The 18,253-nt window shown below is 37.6% G+C and overlaps 1 protein-coding gene across 7 annotated transcripts in view; it reads right to left on the bottom strand.

Moving 5' to 3' along the window:
* The window catches only part of SCAPER (S-phase cyclin A associated protein in the ER), a 532,470-nt gene that overhangs the window by 150,680 nt on the left and 363,537 nt on the right, over positions 1-18,253 (bottom strand). For all 7 annotated transcript variants that reach the window (XM_047863178.1, XM_047863179.1, XM_047863174.1 and 4 more), the window contains one exon: positions 17,623-17,738. In XM_047863178.1, the coding sequence (XP_047719134.1) occupies positions 17,623-17,738 (116 nt within the window). The remainder of the gene's footprint in view (positions 1-17,622; positions 17,739-18,253) is intronic.

The raw sequence follows: 18,253 nt of genomic DNA on the forward strand, positions 1-18,253 counted from the left end.
TAGACACTGCCAAATTCAAATTGCCCTCCGGAAAAAAAATTTGAGTTTTAAAAAAACTGATTTATACTCTTAGAAAAAGAGTTTCTCCATGCTTTTACCAAAAACTGGAAAATTTCATTAAAAAAATCTTTACCAATTTGGCAGCTACATATAGTATTTTTAAAGATTGCATTTTTATTACTAGTGTGTTTTAAGACCTTTTCATGTTCTTATTGGCCATAAATATTTACATTTTCTTTAATTATCACTGTATACCTTATACCCATTTTTCTATGGGGGAGGGCTGTCTTTTTCTTATTGATTTATAAGGCTCTTTACCAATAATAAAGATGCTAACCTTTGAATCACTGTATGTTGCAAATAAATATTTCAGTTTATCTAAACTTATTTTTGTCAAAAGAATGTTTTCATTTCATTTTTTTTATTTTTTAAATTTACATCCAAATTAGTTAGCACATAGTGCAACAATGATTTCAGGAGTAGATTCCTTAATGCCCCTTACCCATTTAGCCCACCCCCCTCCCACAACCCCTCCAATAACCCTCTGTTTGTTCCTCATATTTAAGAGTCTCTTATGTTTTGCTCCCCTCCCTGTTTTTATATTATTTTTGCTTCCCTTCCCTTATGTTCATCTGTTCTGTGTCTTACAAAGTCCTCATATGAATGAAGTCATATGATATTTGTCTTTCTCTGACTAATTTCACTTAGCATAATACCCTCTAGTTCCATCCACGTAGTTGCAAATGGCAAGATTTCAAGGAATGTTTTCATTTCTATTTGATAAAATCTGTCAAACTTTTTTAGTGCATCTGAGTTTTGTGTCAGACTTAAAAGAACCTTTCCACTTCAAGATTATAAAAATATTCTTTTAAATTCACTTTTGGTAGTTTCATAGATTTTACACTTAAGTCCATGATCTAAAATTGATTGTGAGATAAGGTAGGGGTTATTGAAGTTTTTCAAAATGAAGCTGCCATGTCTACTCATCTTTTTGTTAATTATTCTTATTCTCTATTTTAAAAATTTTTATTGTTTTTCATCAATAAGGTGATGTCTTTATTGATGAAAAACATAAAAAAGGTTTTCATCTTTTTCTTAGTGATTTATAAGGATTCTCTCATTATGGCAAAGGGTTAATACATGTTGTTAATGTTTTTTTCAGTTTATCTACTACCTTTCATTTTGTTCATGTTATTTTCACAGTATTATTATTTTATGTATCGAAGCTAAACAATCTTATGTAGTCTAACAATTATTTTCTTTGTGGTTTTATTTTTTCTTCCCTTCCTTTCATTGTTTAAAAAGTTCTTCTTCGCTATGAGATGAGGTAACTTTACAGTTGTATCCAGCCATTTGTTTTTATTTTTTCTTGAATGATCATTGTGTGTGGTAATTTTATGGTTTTATAAATTCACTATCAATTCGTTTAGAATTTATTTTGACATGTGGTGTGAGCCAGAAACCTACATTTATCCCCCCTACCCCCAAAAGGTTATTGAATAAACCACTTTTGCTCTACTGGTTTGAAATGGTATCTTTATCATAACTATATACAGGATATATTCCCTGGTTTCCTACTCTAACTGATGATTTTGTTAAGCATTCATTGTGCCATATTACATGGTTTTGTGTATTGTAGTTTTATAGTAGGATTAATATATACAATTGTAGATCCTTAAGGACTTAAAAATGTAGAACCTTATAGCTTTATAATTGTATGCCTTTTTCCTTTTTGTTTTGATCCATAATTTTTATCATCTTGATTTTTTAAAAAAAATTTTTAATGCTTATTCATTTTTGAGAGAAAGAGAGAGTGGGAGGGAGAGAGAGAGACACACACACACAGAATCCAAGCAGGCTCCAGGCTCTGAGCTGTCAGCCCATGAACCTCAGCCGAAGTCCGACACCCAACCAACTGAGCCACCCAGGCACCCCTATAACCTTGATTTTTAATTTCAATTTTTCTGTTTCATTCAATCAAATCCCTACAACTTGTCTAAAATCACTTATGGAATATCATAAGGCATCAATAAACATACCCATAAAAAACACAAAGTATAAGATTTTGTCCTAATACTCTCTGTGCTTTAAAGAAAAAGCATTTACTGGTAAGTGTGGAATGTGCATCTATATAATCTTATGCTCACAAAACTCCCCCAAGAAACTTCCACAAAGAAACTACTTTCTGATAAGAAAAAAAGCGGGGGGGGGGTCCCAAAAATCTCAGGGTCAGGGAAAACTTGTCCTCTCAGTAAAACTTGTTTGAAAGACAACTTCTATTTGAAAAGCACCTGTCTTAGAAAGATCACTTCTTTGAACACAGCCTGGGTGGTCTGCCCAGGAGGCTTTCCCTGTAATTTAAAACTCAAATGACCAGAAGCACTTTTTAACATCAAACAGAAAGCCCCAGATTTGAAAAGTATCTTCTGAGAAGACATTAAAATCTTATTGCCCATTCTGTCAAAAGTACACTGCGGCTGGCTTAGATAAAGGCTTTGTGCCCCAAATGATTGTGACTGCATGAGTGAATCTTGTGTCAGTAAGTCTTCTCACTGAAAATGTTGCCTCTGAAAAGCGAGGAGAGAAAAGGCATCACAAAACTGGATATTTTGGCAATCAGTACAGTAACATATTTCCATATTAAAAGGAGTAATAAAACACTAGTAAAACTCAGACATTAAGATTAGTACCTATACCCTATGAAATAATTAATTAGAAAAGCCCCAGGTGGTTGTAGCCTAAGAGGGTATGATAATATAACTTAGGAATTACATAGTTTATATTCTTATGCAGTTTGCAGTAGTTAAGACTTTTCGGAAAATACTGTTCACCAAAATCCACTGTCTTACACCTGTGTGAAGACTGCAGACATTTAAAAACAACTTCCATGGGCATTTTACAACCAGAGCCCCAGTACATATAACTTACCAAATTCCTTTGGTTGCATTAAGCATTTGATAAATGATGCATAGTTATATACTCCTTTAGTTATATGGTCCTGCAGGGCAAAATTCTATGCCAAGTAGGCACAGCAAATACCAGAGTCACATCATACAGCTGCAGGAAGTTTTATCAATTACTGTTTCAACCTTCATGTAAGAAAGGGGTTGGTTGCCTGATGTGGATAAGTGTGGAAATGTGACAGATCCTCACAAAACAGAGGGTGGTTAGCAAATGATATAGAATTTGTTTTAGCAAAGAAGATTATTGAAACTGAATCAGAACACACAGAACTAGAGTATTTAATACCAGTTCCTTAGGGAAGGGAGAAAAGAATGTTAAAACTAGAGCCTCAAAATATATTTTACAAAATATATTTGATTTGCGTTAAGCATTTAATAAATAGTATATAGTTTATAAAAACTGTCATTCTTAAATTATGCTTTGTCTTTATAAAGCTCCAAACTAAAATAATTTCTTTAGATAGTATTAAAAAGAGTTATCTGAGGGGTGCCTGGGTGTCTCAGTCAGTTAAGTGAGCTGAAACTCTTGGTTTCAGCTCAGGTCATGATCTCCCCGTTTGTGGGATTGAGTCTTGCATTGGGCTCTGCGCTAACAGCACTCTCTTTCTTCTCTCTCTGCCCCTCTCCTTGCTAGAGTGCGTGCTCTCTCTCAAATTAAATAAATAAACATTAAAAAAAAAAAGAGTTATCTCATACTAGGGAGATCCAACTGCAGTTAGGATTCAAATACCCTAAGTGGACCCACCAAGCAAGTGGCCACCCCCAGAATGAAGCCTGTGACCTAGGCCTGGCCTTACAGGAGTGGCCACTTGAGAGCTGCCTACGCCAATTCTTGAGGCTGAAAACACTCCTTTTGAACCACTGAGAACTCTATTCTATTATGGGACTACTCTAAATTTCTTCTGGGCAAGGTCCTTGACTGATTCATCCTCTTTGGAGCCATCACAGTGTGCAGCACTGAGTTGGCTGAGCCCAGAAATGTCTAATGAAGGGACAACCGCTTTCCTTGTTTCAAGCACAATATACAAGAATATACAGCTGTGGAATATATTAACACACTAATTAACCACATTTTCCACTATTCTATTTTTTAAACACTCATTAGAATGAGTAGAGGTAGGAACCATGCCACCTACTTAAAGATAAAATATCTTACGAATGCATAGTGATATTTCAGATTCAAATTCAGGACTAAGGGATTTTTTTCCCCTTTAAACTCTTCTATATAATAGCTCTCTATTCTTTCTTTGACACAGAAAATCTTAGCCCTCAAATGCACTGAGGATGACAGAATTAGAATATCCATAATTATTCACCTGCTTTATACTACAACACACAACAATTTCAGTAAAACAAAATTACCACCACCAATACTAAAGACAGTTGAAACATATCTTGGCATATGCCATACTCATTCCTCATCTTCAATGAGGTTGTATTAGCTATACTATCAGGTTATCAGCTATACTATAGTCATTTCCTAACATATTCTCCTTAGTTTTTTTTTTCTTTCAGTGGTATTTAGTGCCACTACCCATTCTGCCTGATCCAGTGATGGGCATGGGGAAAACAGGGCAAAAGCTAGTCTCTACCCTGTAGGGAGCTTCCAGCCTCCTAGGGAAGCCATGAAAGGCACAGAGGTTTCATGATGAGAGGAGGTCAAGTCAGTCCTGAAGGTGGTGGCCTGGGTCTGACCAGACTCCCTGGGAGCCCTGAACGGTCATGTGTATCTGGGTTTGCCTGCAGGATGGAGGCTGATGGAAAGCCCTATGTGAAGTAGTATTGGGTAATCAGCAAGAAGCAAGAGTCAGTGCCCACCAACTTCTTCAAGGTGCTAACCCTAGAGGCAGCAGGCAGGCAAACTGAACTCCACTTCCGATTGTGATGCCCAATACACCTGTGTATTATTCAGTTTTGACATTTTTGTGACCACAGAAAAGGTGAACTTGTGTCAGAATTTGGGAAGTTTTTTTTTTTTTTTTTTGCAATGGATAATGGGACATTTGGATCAGCATGAGCTGTGGGTGAAGGGAAATTTTTTTCCAAGGGTGCTGTGAAGACTAGTCTAAAGCCACACTGCCTTTCTTGTTCCTGATCCATTTGTCTGATGCCAGAACACTTGGGGTAAGCAGGGCCAGTGGGGGAACCAACATTCAGGAACAATAAAGCTCAGATCAAGATGGGGGGTCTTCGGGGTGCCTCGGTGGCTCAGTCAGTTAAGTGGCCGACTTCAGGTCGGGTCATGATCTCGCGTTTCACAAGTTTGAGCCCCGCGTTAGGTTCTGTGCTGACAGCTCAGAGCCTGGAGCCTGCTTCAGATTCTGTGTCTCCCTCGCTCAAGCTCTCTCTCTGTCTCAAAAATAAATAAACATTAAAAAAAAAGATGGGGGGGTCTTCAAGGGATGCTAATAAGACTGCCTGACCAAATGACCTTCGCTGTGGGGTTATAAATTATATGTACCCTACGCTTCAGTTTGCATTAAAACTCAATGTAATAATCACAAAGGATTATTGCACTGCATATCACATTCTACAACATAACTTTTTTTTAAATGTTTATTTACTTTTGAGAGACAGAAAGAGACAGAGCATGAGCAGAGGGGTGGAGAGAGGGAGACACCAAGTCCGAAGCAGGCTCTAGGCTCTGAGCTGTCAGCACAGAGTCTGATGTGGGGCTCGAACTCATGAACCATGAGATCATGACCTAAGTCAGATGCTTAACCAACTAAGCCACCCAGAAACTTCTCTACAACATAACATTTTAATAACACCAACATTAATTTTTAAAGTAAACTATTTTCCTAATAATAATGGTGCCCAGAGCAAGCAGTAAGAAACCTTCACCTAGATGTGTTATCTCAAGGTTTTTTTGTTTTTTTTTTTTTAATTGGTCAATTTGGTACAATTAGAACTGGCAATTTAATTATTCCATAGATATATTCTAATTTTAGATGGAAAAATCGTACATATCTTAAGCACCAACCTAATGAAACTTTCTTCATTTCCTAAAATTAACCTCCCGCTGAGAAGGTGTTATGTTTCAAAGATTAGAATAATACATTTAAAAATGCAGGGTGACTGCCAAATTAAAACATTAATTTTAAAGTCTAGTGCTAAACTGTCTGGTCTAGTAACAAGACAGTTACCGTTAGCAAATCTTTAGATATATTTATAAGTAGGATCTGGTTATGTAATTTTAAATTCACAATTAGACATGCAGACCCTGGAGAAGACCCCAGGTGGTTTGCAGTGTTAAACAGCAGATTAAAGTCGACAAAACTAATTTCTTTACTTTAATCTTATTAGTGGTACAACAGCTGTCAAATGTAACCATCTCTGTGCAGCCTTTTGAGACACAAACAAAATGCTTCAATATGTCAAATGGAGAAGAGTATTTACCAATCACTATGGCTAATTGGCTTGCAAAATAATTTTTTACTTTTATTGTCTTAGGGAAAGTTAGTCACTTTTAGTAAGCTTGGATCTAAAAACAGATATTTAGAATTATATTCAAACAATCCTGCTTAGAAAAGAGGAATTATTTATTAACAGTGGGCTGTATTCCAGATTTCACCCACACTGGCAAGTACCATTTTATTAACATTTACCGAGGGCTATGATGTAGTGGGCACATGAAGTGGTACTTGGTTTCTAACTCCATAATATCTAGAACAGGTAATAACAGGAGTAAATACTATGATCAGTTTTCTCCATATGTGCCACCTGATTTAAGTTCTGAAAAAGGTATTTAAGGTAATATTGAAATGTTCTATTTCTTTTTTCAACTTCATTGCTAAATATTCCCTGGACATTTTGTCTTATAAACAGTTATGAGTGGTTTTTGTCTTTCTTTCTCATTTTTTGTTAGATCACTTCCTCTTGTCCCTCTTTGGCTCCTAGGTGGGAAAAATGATTCCACAAACATTTCCTATACGTATACCAACAAACCACTACAAAAAAAAAAAAATCCAAAACCAGTCTCTCCCCCACCAAAAGTCAAAAACTAAACAACAAACAAGTAACAATAACAACAACAACAAAACTCCAGCAACCCACAGGAATAATGACAGTAATTTTTTATAAGATATTAATGAAATGGTATTTTATTTTTATTAAAATGGCTAAAGTTACGTGCTCACATATCAGAAACAACAAGGCAGGAAGGTACAGAAAACAGACACCAGAACAGGATGCTCAGTCCTAGCTGCCAACGTGATGACTGATGACAAATCCTTTAATATTTTTAAGCCTTAGTTTCTTCATTTATATCAGTGATAACATTGGGGAAGACGTGCCAAAAACTCTGTTAACAAATCTAATATATTTATAAAGCAGTTTTACTACTCTTGTACTTCTGAAAACGCCAAGTGTCCTGCAGGGGTTCTAAGCACTCCTTCGCAAAGGTTCTCTTGCACATCTTCTATCCACCACGATAAACAAAGCACCAGGTCCGTGGCAATAAAAGTATGTTAAATGACTGAATTCCTCTTTGTATTTGGTAATAACAGTATAAGCAATAGGGCTGAAATTAAGATAGTGGCAACAATTATAGATGAGTGAATAAAACTGACAGGAACTCCCTCCGCCCCCAAATGTGAAATAAATAAGGAATGGATGCCTTTTACTTTTCCCTGAATTGTCATTTGCCCAATTCATTCATACCTAAATATTTCTGATATTGTTCTAACGTGTACAGCTCCCTAAGCACACCCTATTATTTCAGGCCTCCATGATCTTGTACATGCTGTGCTGTCTGTTAACTGAGGAAGATTTGTTAATTTGGCAAACTCTGAATCTTTTCTTTAAAAAAAATTTTTTTTTCAACGTTTATTTATTTTTGGGACAGAGAGAGACAGAGCATGAACAGGGGAGGGTCAGAGAGAGAGGGAGACACAGAATCGGAAACAGGCTCCAGGCTCTGAGCCATCAGCCCAGAGCCCGACGCGAACTCACGGACAGCGAGATCGTGACCTGGCTGAAGTCGGACGCTTAACCGACTGCGCCACCCAGGCGCCCCTGAATCTTTTCTTTTAAAACCCAGTTTGGATGTTATAACTCTGTGTCCTCCCCTGGCAGTTAACTACTCCATCCTCTGTGCTATTTCTGTACTTGGTGCATACTTCTATAGTTTTACTTAGCACACTGTACTAAATTACATCTTTCCTTGGTTAGCTCACCCCCTAACAAGTGAGCTTCCTGAGGATACGGACAATGTTTTATTTATTTCCACAACTCTATTGCCCAGCACATAGTTCACAATCAGGATGGTATTAATCCTGTAAGTAAAAGGTAGAAATGTGTAATGACATATTTGGTTGTCAAAACAATGGGAACACAGGTATCTAATGGCTATTTAATGTTATTTAATGGGCCAAAGGATGCCATACACCTTACAGTGTGAAGGACAATCCTGCATTCTGCCCCAGATGCCACTGGCGTCCCATGTTAGAGTATGACAATTCACAAAGCCCCTTTATACATATTAGCATTTCATCTTTACAACAACCCTGTGAAACAGGAATCTTTCTCCTATTTCCCAGATGAAAAATACTACAGCCAATAAGGCCTTATGAGACAAGTCTCACATCAAATACTGGCAAAGCTGGTATTTGAACCCTAATGCCCTGACACTGAAACCCAGGTAAGTTTAATCCATTAGTGCATTATATTCCCCTTTCTCTAATTCTAAATACAGGTATTTTTGGCTTGAGCTCTAGAGCTAGCCAAGTGGAAAAGTGAGTATGTTTACAGAAGTAAATTTTAGCCTAACATACATTATGTGTTAGACTGTGGTATGTACTTGTAAAATATGATATAATCTTCATCCTCTTTAGGTAGTTTTCAAGGATTCAAGTCCCAGAAGGTGACAAGAAAAGAGAGTTACAAAGTTAGGAGAGTGCTACATAATTCATGGTTCTGAAAGTGCTGAAGTGTGTTTTCAACAAGACTGCTGTGTTACACTGTCTAGAACACCAAATGACTTGGCTACATGCTCTTCAACGATTATGTAATGCATTGATACTTTGCCCATAGAAATTCATTGTTGACTTTATGAAGGAAATTAATAAGAAAATTGGATTTACTTAATAGAAATTAACCTTATAACCATCTTTGTTAGAATGCATCAATTTGAAAAGGTGAGAGATCTGTATTTACCTTAACTCAACTGTCAATGTAGAGAACTATTTACACGCACTTTGATTTTCAATAAGGCAATTAACCTGATCTTTGAGTCAATAGCTAGGCTTGGTGAAAATAATTCCCAGGAAAAGGTAATAGTGCAAAGAAAATGGCAAGCAAGTGAGAACCTCAGTTAAGATGTGAATAATGTTCCAGGAGTGATTTAACAATGATAGTCCAGTTAAAGATTTTCTTAACCAGATAGATAACCAAAAATGTTTGACAAATTATACCTGGAGAGCTTTCTACATGATAACAAATGCCTTAACGTAGACTGAACTACAAATAAAGTTTCAAGTCTACTTGTATTAGAAAACATGAATCCAGCATCTACCAATGCAATTTTGGTAAAACAACAACCCCCTCTAGAATGAAGTTTTGCATTTCTTATTGGGTGAGAGAGAGGAAGGAATAAGAGATGATACAACGCTCTGAAGTTTGCATCAGGTATTTAAGTAAGCCATACTCTGAGATAAATGTTGAATAATATGGAGATACTGTTTGGTTTCCCTGAGAGAAACAAGACTGCAATCCCCAAAAGGGTTGCCCTGAAATGGGATAAGCCAATGCTTTTCTTCTTTCTGTTAGGTACTGTAAAATGACTTAACTAACAGAGGACAATTTGTCTTTTACAAATGCTGTCTCTTTCTCCTAGTGACTGAAACCGTGCTATTAAAGGCATATTATTCAGTTCTTAAAAATATAATGAAGCTCTATCTTGTAGCGCGTGATTACTGTTCCGAGCTGCATCATGCTGCCAGGATTTGAGGGGGAGGGACAATTGACCTCACAGTCTTCTCACCTTCTAAACATCATAGTCTCGGAGTCAAAATAGGCAACTGTTTTCCAGTTTCCAAAAATAACTTGTGAAATGATTGGGTTTCTCATGAACAAACTTATTTTTATCAAAAAGTTGGACTATGGCCCATTATGATCAAGTCTGAGAGAGCAGGGTCTAAAGAAATACACTTTTCAGTTGTTTGTAAATGTTACCAGGATTCAAACTAATTCCTAATTATAATGTTAATGATGAGGTAACTGATCTGGGACTGAGGGCCACCAAGAAAGTTAACACTTGAGAGCTATAAAAAATATGAATAGTACTGTTATTTGTGTTTTAATGTTTATTTATTTTTGAGAGAGAGAGAAGCAGAGAGACAGAGTGTGAGTGGGGAAGGGGCAGAGAGAGAGGGAGACACAGAATCCGAAGCAGGCTCCAGGCTCTGAGCTGTCAGCACAGAGCCTGACATGGGGCCTGAGCTCATGAACTGTGAAATCATGACCTGGGCCAAAGTCTGACACTTAACTGACTGAGCCACCCAGGCACTTCTATTCTTAAAGAATAATATATAACACATTTTCTTACCTTTGATCCTGAAGATAAGCTCTGCACTCCAGAGTATGCTACTTAAGTGTGTTTGCCTTAGCAACCAGAGACAGAAAGTTTAATCTACATAATTTTCTATACAGAGTCTCCAAACTGGGGTTAGCAGAGAGAAGGAAAGTTCAGCCAGTCCCAGCTTGTAGAGACATTTAATGTTCATAAAGAACTATACTCTAGAGAACTTGTAGAGCGTGTTTTCTCTCTATTTCTACTTTAGACTGTGGGCATTCATTCTTTCTTGATAGGAAAGAATTTAGAAAAACAAAAGAGGTCACAAGGAAGGCTCTATAACACAGTCAAGTATTTTCAACCCAATCTAGAATTTAAGAAATCTTTAATATTTGTATTTAAAAGTATCAGGCTCTTTTGGTTTGAAGGGACAGAAATTCACTAAAAATATCTCAAGTAAAAGAGGCATTTATTGAAGGTTATTGGGAACTTCCCATGAATCCAGGAGAAAATGAACTACTAGACCTCAGGAGGGCAGAAACAATGGCAGCTCTGTAGACTGGACCCGCTCTCATTTCCATCTCCCTTCTCTCTCCTGAAACAGTTCTGTTCTCCTCCTTTTTTCCCAAATGGCCTTCGTTAGCCCTGCTAAACTTGGAGTGAACAGAGCCCTGTAATGGCCATCCCAGAAGTTACTCAACGTGATTTTTCAAATTCAAATACACTAGAAAAAATGAGCTGGAGTTGTACAACTTTCCAACTGCAAATTCCTGAGAGAGATATTTGACTGGCTCAGTTTAACTTTCTGGGCTGAGTTTTAAGTCTGATATTGTTGGCTAGTCTATAGATTGGCTGCTCCAGTCAAATGTCCACTCTTGGTTGAATCAGGTATGGCCATTGAGGGAGCATCACATGGCATAAAACAGAGCTGCTAAGAAGAGGCATGGTGTAATGCTTAGAACAGGTAGTATTCAAAACACCCAGGAAAACGACAACAGATATGAAGTAAGTATGACAAACCAAGAAGAGAGATGAAAGGATAATAGGGGAGGAACTCATGGTGAAAGCTGAATTAACAGAGTATGGATTGTGTTGCAACTTGAAGAGAAAGGCAAAGATTTAACAAATTTAACAACAACAACAACAACAACAACAACAAACCCAAAACAAAACAAAAAGGCAAAGTAAATGAGCCCCCAAAAGAACAGACAAGTGAGTCAGGAGACCAGAGTAAGAAGTACGCTATAGACCACATGAGGCCAGGCATCTCAGGAAACTAAGTTTGCAGACACTGGATATGCAGCAAAACATTCCTTTTCTGAAGTTTGTGTACACCACCAGAGTGCCTGTTCCACCAAGGTAATACAGCAGGCTCTAATGATACTTAGAGTTTAATCCATCTCATTTTCTATGATTCTAAGTTCCCTATGGACAGGGTCTATTTGGAATGGTTCCTAAATGTGGCAGTCCCATTCCCATGTCCACATATGCTTATAACTGATCCTAAGAAGGGACTCCCTGGAAAATAGTTTTTTCCCCTGGTCATTAGGATTGAAAGTCCTAGAAGCCCTAGATTATTTACCTGCTTCTGGAACACAAAGGAATATCTCTTTTCCATTATAAGATGAACTCCACCAGTCTCTATTGTGTATTATAAGACCAAGAAAAGGGAACAGGAGCCTTTAGAGACAAAACCTCAATAATCATGGGAAAGCAATTCTGAACATTCTTGTTGCTATTTGGAATGAATAAACATGCTTTCAAAAGGGATATTATGGCTCCCTCAGGGTGCAGTCAGTCACGTTCCAAACATGACGGCAGTCGACCCTCATTCTGGTAGCAGGCCACAGATGAGGCTGCTAGTGACTGTGAGGAGTAAATAGGGAAGGCATACAAAGCCCCTAGAAGAGTGACCAGCACTAAGGATATACCCAGTAATGTTAAGTAAGGTCTGTCTCCTTACCAACGCAAAGGATCAAGTACAGGCAATACTGCCAAGTGAATAAACTGCACAAAATCACAAGTTTTCTTTTATTTTACTCTGGAGAATAAATTTGTGGTATCTTGTAAATGATCTTCCTAGGAAGCAAAGCTCCACCTCACATCATTCTAAATTTATTTACTTTTATTATTATATTCAGTGACTGCTGTTTTACCTAAGACCGATTTATTATACATAGATGTATATACCATAAAGCAAAAAAAAAAAAAAAAAAAAGAAAACAACTTAATTTGTTTGATATGAATAAACAGGTTTACTTTATAAAGAACACAGCAGCGAGAAGTATCTATTTTTAACATAGTTTAAAATCGGGACCATCTCATAATATACCAATGTGCTGTGATTCTAAAACTGTGGTAAGGATGACCAAGAGTACAGTTCTAGCATCCCCATTTGGCTTTTTCAGTAAGTGGCAGTTATAGATACTTGACTTAATTATAAATACATAGGAATTTAAAGACAAAATTAAAAAAAATTCCTAAAGAGTGGTCAAAATCAAGGACCCTTTTTGACTGAGATGTGATCATATTTCAAATCCACAGAGTCAAGTATTTGATGCAGTAAGCTCTTTTTTTTTTTTTTAAAGTTCTTTATTTTGAATGAGAGACAGAATATGAGCAAACAGGGGTGGGAGGCAGGGAGAGAATCCCAAGCAGGCTCTGCACTGTCAGCATAGAGCCCAACATGGGGCTCGATCTCATGAACCATGAGATCATGACCTGAGCTGCAATGAAGAGTCGGACACTTAACCAACTGAGCCACCCAGGCGCCCTGATGCAGTGAGCTCTTTTCCTGCTTGATTTCTATCCATGGGAAAAATAATTAATTCATGTATTCAAATGATATTTATTAAGATGCCATTATGATTTACACTAATATTGTTTTTATAAAAATAAAAGTAATGTATTTACTATGGTTTCTGGTCCCAAGGAATTACAGTCTATTTGGGGAGATGGCAATACAATAAATGGAGTACAAGATAGTTCATTAATAAAGTGCTAAACTGAACTATTCCCTAACCCGGTGGATATTTTTTTCAGTGATTTAGATGAAGATGCATATATTCTACAGATCAACTTTAGGTCTGACACAAAGTTAAAGAAAAAGACACTAAGTTAGAGGTCAAATCAGGATCCAAAATGGATCTTGACAGGCAAGACTAAAATTTATCAGGATGAAGTTTGTGCTTAAGATGAAAAAACAAATGCACAAGTAAAAACAGATTATAGCTTTTTAGAAGCCAAAGTGGCACAGAATTGGGGATTTAAAGCTCAGTTAATTAAGATAATATCAAGTCAACATCATAACAACCACAACAAAACACACTGATATTAACTAAGTGCTTTCTTTGCACAGGGCACTTAACAAACACACACACTTTTAATTCTCACAACAGCCAACAAGTCCTACTCAACAAGGTAGTGTTACCATTTAACTGAGGCTCTGTTATAACAAGCAATTTGGACCAATGTCATATAACTAATAAGTGAAAAGCAAAGAATTTAAACTCAGATCTGACTCCAGAGCCTATTTATTTTTTGCTATACTATACCATCTGCATTGTTCTGTGTTGATGAAACTATAGTACTTCTATATAAAAATTGGGTCCAGAGGTGCAATTAAGGAAGATAAGCACGGCTAACAGAGAAGAAATAGGGGGCCTGGTGAGTTTTCCATTGAACAACCTAGAGTGGCTTGGAGAGTTAACCATTTGGGTCCTTCATTGTCTACGAGTGTCAAGAAATAGGAATACCAAGGAAGTGAAAGGCAACCTGGGGATGACTTAGCCTAGTGATCATGGCCCGAAAGGGGATGTGGGTTTCTTTGTGAATTATGAACATCTATTGCTGCCTGAAAAGGGTTTGGATATGTAGAATGCCAGTAAGTACCAACTCTCCCTTCTATTATCATTGCTGCTCTGTAAATCTGTTATAAAAACACAACACAAAGCTTTGACCACAGCTTCTAATCACATCAGATCTATCTTCTTATTTACATCACTTGAGGCATTCTCTATGTCCAAAGAAAATGACAAACTACCATCTATTTTCAAATATTAAAAGCTGTAATAAACAATTCTTACTAGCCCAAACCAAAGAAAAGGCTAGAATATTCATTCATTCTTTTGTACTTGTTTTCTGCAATTAAAATTAACAGGCAAATTAATATGAGTAATCCCAAAAGTAGATAAAACATGAAATGAAAATTGCCTTGTTTCAGGGTGATCTTTCTTGGCACTGAAAACAATTTTACGGGAACACATTGGTTAAGAAGGTTGATTTTGGAATACCACATCCTAACTAAGTCCTCTCAAGGATGCAAGGATTCAAGCAATTCTATGGGTTTTCCCTGGTTCTAACAAAAGCAAAACAACTGTTTTGTACAGAATAGTAGTTGGAAGGAATATGAGAAAGAACACTTTCTGAGTTAAGCCACTGACTCATGCCCACCAGAGTGTCTGAGTCCATACTAAATCTCACACAGCTGTGGCATTTCTCTTGCCCCTTTCTAAGTAAGCAGCATAACACTCTCAGACTTAATCCTCTAGCCCTGAGAAGGGAGGCTAGTTTAGAAAGTCAACATGATCTTGAGCTGTGCTCAGGAGAAGAGAATCTTAGAGTCACTGCTCGATGTCCACTGCCCTGAGTGTTGGCCTCGCTTAGCAAGCAGTGCCTGGATGAACACACAAATCTATTGGCCTAAGGTGAGATGAAGAAACAAACTCTCAATCCTAGCACTGTGGTCAGCTGGTGACCATCAGAGGAGTACTGGGCTGGGATCCCAAGATTCCAGAGCTTGTTTCCAATGTTGGTGCACTAACTCTTGCTCAGGTCTTTTTAGAAAGTATGGAAACTTCTTCTGTTCCCAAAATGATAGGCACAGATAAGCACCAAAGCATGCTTTTTGCCACAATGACAAATGTAGCTTTTGTAAAACAGGCATCTAAGTTACCAGCCAGAGAGCTCAGTCTCATGCATGTTTAAACCTACCACAAAACCAAAAAAAGCAAAACAAGACAAAACAAAAAACTATAGGTGCATTTAATTTTACTCTTTTTAATGTTTATTTATTTCATTTGTGAGACAGAGAGAGAGAGAGCAAGAGAGTGAGCCTGACACTGGGCTCGATCTTATGAACTGCGAGATCATGACCTGGGTGGAAATCAAGAGTCAGGGGTGCCTGGGTGGCTCAGTCAGTTAAGCATCTGACTTCAGCTCAGGTCATGATCTCATAGCTCGTTGAGTTCTAGTGCCACATCGGGCTCTGTGCTGACAGCTCAGAGCCTGGAGCCCCTCTGGATTCTGTGTGTCCCTCTCTCTCTGACCCTTCCCCTCCTCATTCTCTGTCTCTCTCTCCTTCAAAAATAAATAAACGTTAAAAAAAATTTAAAAAGAAAAAAAAAGAAAACAAGAGTTAGACAGTTAATTGACTGAGCCACCCAGGTGCCCCTACAGGTGCACTTAAGATGAACAATATGAATGATTAACAGTTATCAAAGCCCTGTCCCAAAGAATCAAATGCCATTTCCTTTCTTTTTAAAAAACATTTTTTTTAATGTTCATTTATTTTTGAGAGACAGAGATGGAGTACGAGTGGGGGATGGGCAGAGAGAGAGGAGACAGTATCTGAAGCAGGACTCAGCTCCCAGCTGTCAGCACAGAGCCCGACATGGGGCTTGAACTCACGAACTGCAAGATCATGACCTGAGCCAAAGTCAGACACTTAAGCCACCCAGGGGCCCCTGCCATTTCCTTTCTTATCTCAAATTTATTTCCTCTCTCCCTGTCAATTAACAAACACTGAGTGATAACAACACACTGTCACTAAAGTCCATTTTGATAAGAAATATCAACTATCCTGGGTTAGAAAACTTCCATGTGTGCTATATGTGACTGATGTAGAACTTTCTGCTACACAGAAAGATATCCTGACTCAAAGGATACCTATAGCTTCTTTTATTAATCTCTACTTTGTCAGTAGAGCAAAGGAACCTAAACTAACTTCACTATCAGTTTGTTCTTAGAAATGTATCATTTCGAAGAGATAATATAACACTGTCTTAAAGCAGGCAAAACTACTACTTAAAAACTGTTACCTAACATTTATATAACACTTTGAGGTTGACAAAAACTCTCACATACGTAATTTCATCCAATCCCCAGAGTAGCACTATGAGGTGCATATGACTACCCCTGAGTAACCAAATGAGGAAACAGATGCCACAAGAATAAGGCACTTGCCCCAATTCTCCCAGCTCGTCACTGGCACAGGTAAAACCGGAATCCAGGTTTGTCCAACTCCAAAGCCAGTGCTATTTTTATTTTACCAAAATGTCTCTCAGGAGAAAAGATGATGTATTCTTGCAATTTCTGTAGTATCCAGTGGACAAATAAAGCACTCACTTTTGTTGGGCCAACTAAATATTTAAGTTTTCTCAGTGGTACAAGTAAACTTTTATCAAAACTTCTCATTTAAACTCTGTAAATAAGAGTCTCCACAAAATATCCAGAAACCGTGCATGCTACCCCTCCAGAATGTAGTACTTCTGAAATAAAGCTGTCTGCTACTATATCCCGGGCGGCCAGGGATCACAGAGTGACTTGAAAGAAGAGGAAAGCAGATCTTGGGTCCAAAGCTTGTGCAGGATCCATATGACAAAGAGCAATTTGCAGTTAAAGACTGAACTGCAATTCAGTTGCCAGCTATTTGGCTAGGACTCTAGACTATGGCAGTCTTGGCTTCAGACTAATCTTCCTGTATGTTAGGGATTTCTTCAAATTTCACAGCTCAGGCCTTTGTTAATGTACTTACCTCTTCTTGTACTACCTTTTTGCTACTACTATTCAGTTCTGTTCAATTTATGTAAGCAGTTAAAGCTGCCCAGGAGTTCATCCATTCTTCTTGTTTTAGGATTAGAGAAGGTCATAGACCAAGGAGATTTCCTTTTTAAGGCTTTTAGGCTCGATTTGAGTTTTGTAAGTAAAGTCGAGCACCTCTGTTTTTCTCCCTAATGGGGAGTGTAAGCTTTTGCTATTCAAGCCTGAATACACATACAAGTTTCTTGTGGTCTCCCATATGGAAACCATAGAGCAGAAATGACTCACAAATGAAACGTGAAAGACAGATTAAAAAACTATACTTACTTAAGAGGAATTCGTGAGGCTGTGTTCACATTTGTGGTTGGGACTACTACTTGAAGAATGTGTTCAAGGGCTGTTAATCCACCAGCAACTTGAAATGCAATCTGATCTGCTACATTCTAGACAGAAATACAAGTAGAAATTAGCCCAATTTCTCAGGCATAGAATGATCACCAAATGAAATATTTAGTTGTAGTGTCAAACACTCTGTTGGTTCAGTTATTCTACAAATACTTATTGAATGTTTATGCAGTGCTAGGAACAGGAGGTTGAAACTGGTGAACACAGAAGACATAGTTGCTGCCCCCATGAAGCTTAAAATTTAGTGGATGAGAACAACACCAATCAAATAACCATAAATAAAATAATTTCAATTATGATAAGTACCTTGAAGAAAAAGGGAAGGTGCTCTATAAGAATAATAGGGAACCAACTATATATTGGGGAAAGGGTCAGCACAGGCTTTTCTGGTTGAGGTTCTGAAACAGGCAAAAAAAAGGGGGAGGGGATGGAGTGCTCCATGCAGAGGGCAAAACTGTTTTACACAGAATATTTTAGCAATAATTTTAAAAAGCAGATCATCTTGTAATGCTAATTACCACCTAACAAGACAAACTAACTGTCACAAAGATTT

Source organism: Prionailurus viverrinus, chromosome B3, assembly GCF_022837055.1.
Source record: "Prionailurus viverrinus isolate Anna chromosome B3, UM_Priviv_1.0, whole genome shotgun sequence".
NCBI lineage: Eukaryota > Metazoa > Chordata > Mammalia > Carnivora > Felidae > Prionailurus > Prionailurus viverrinus.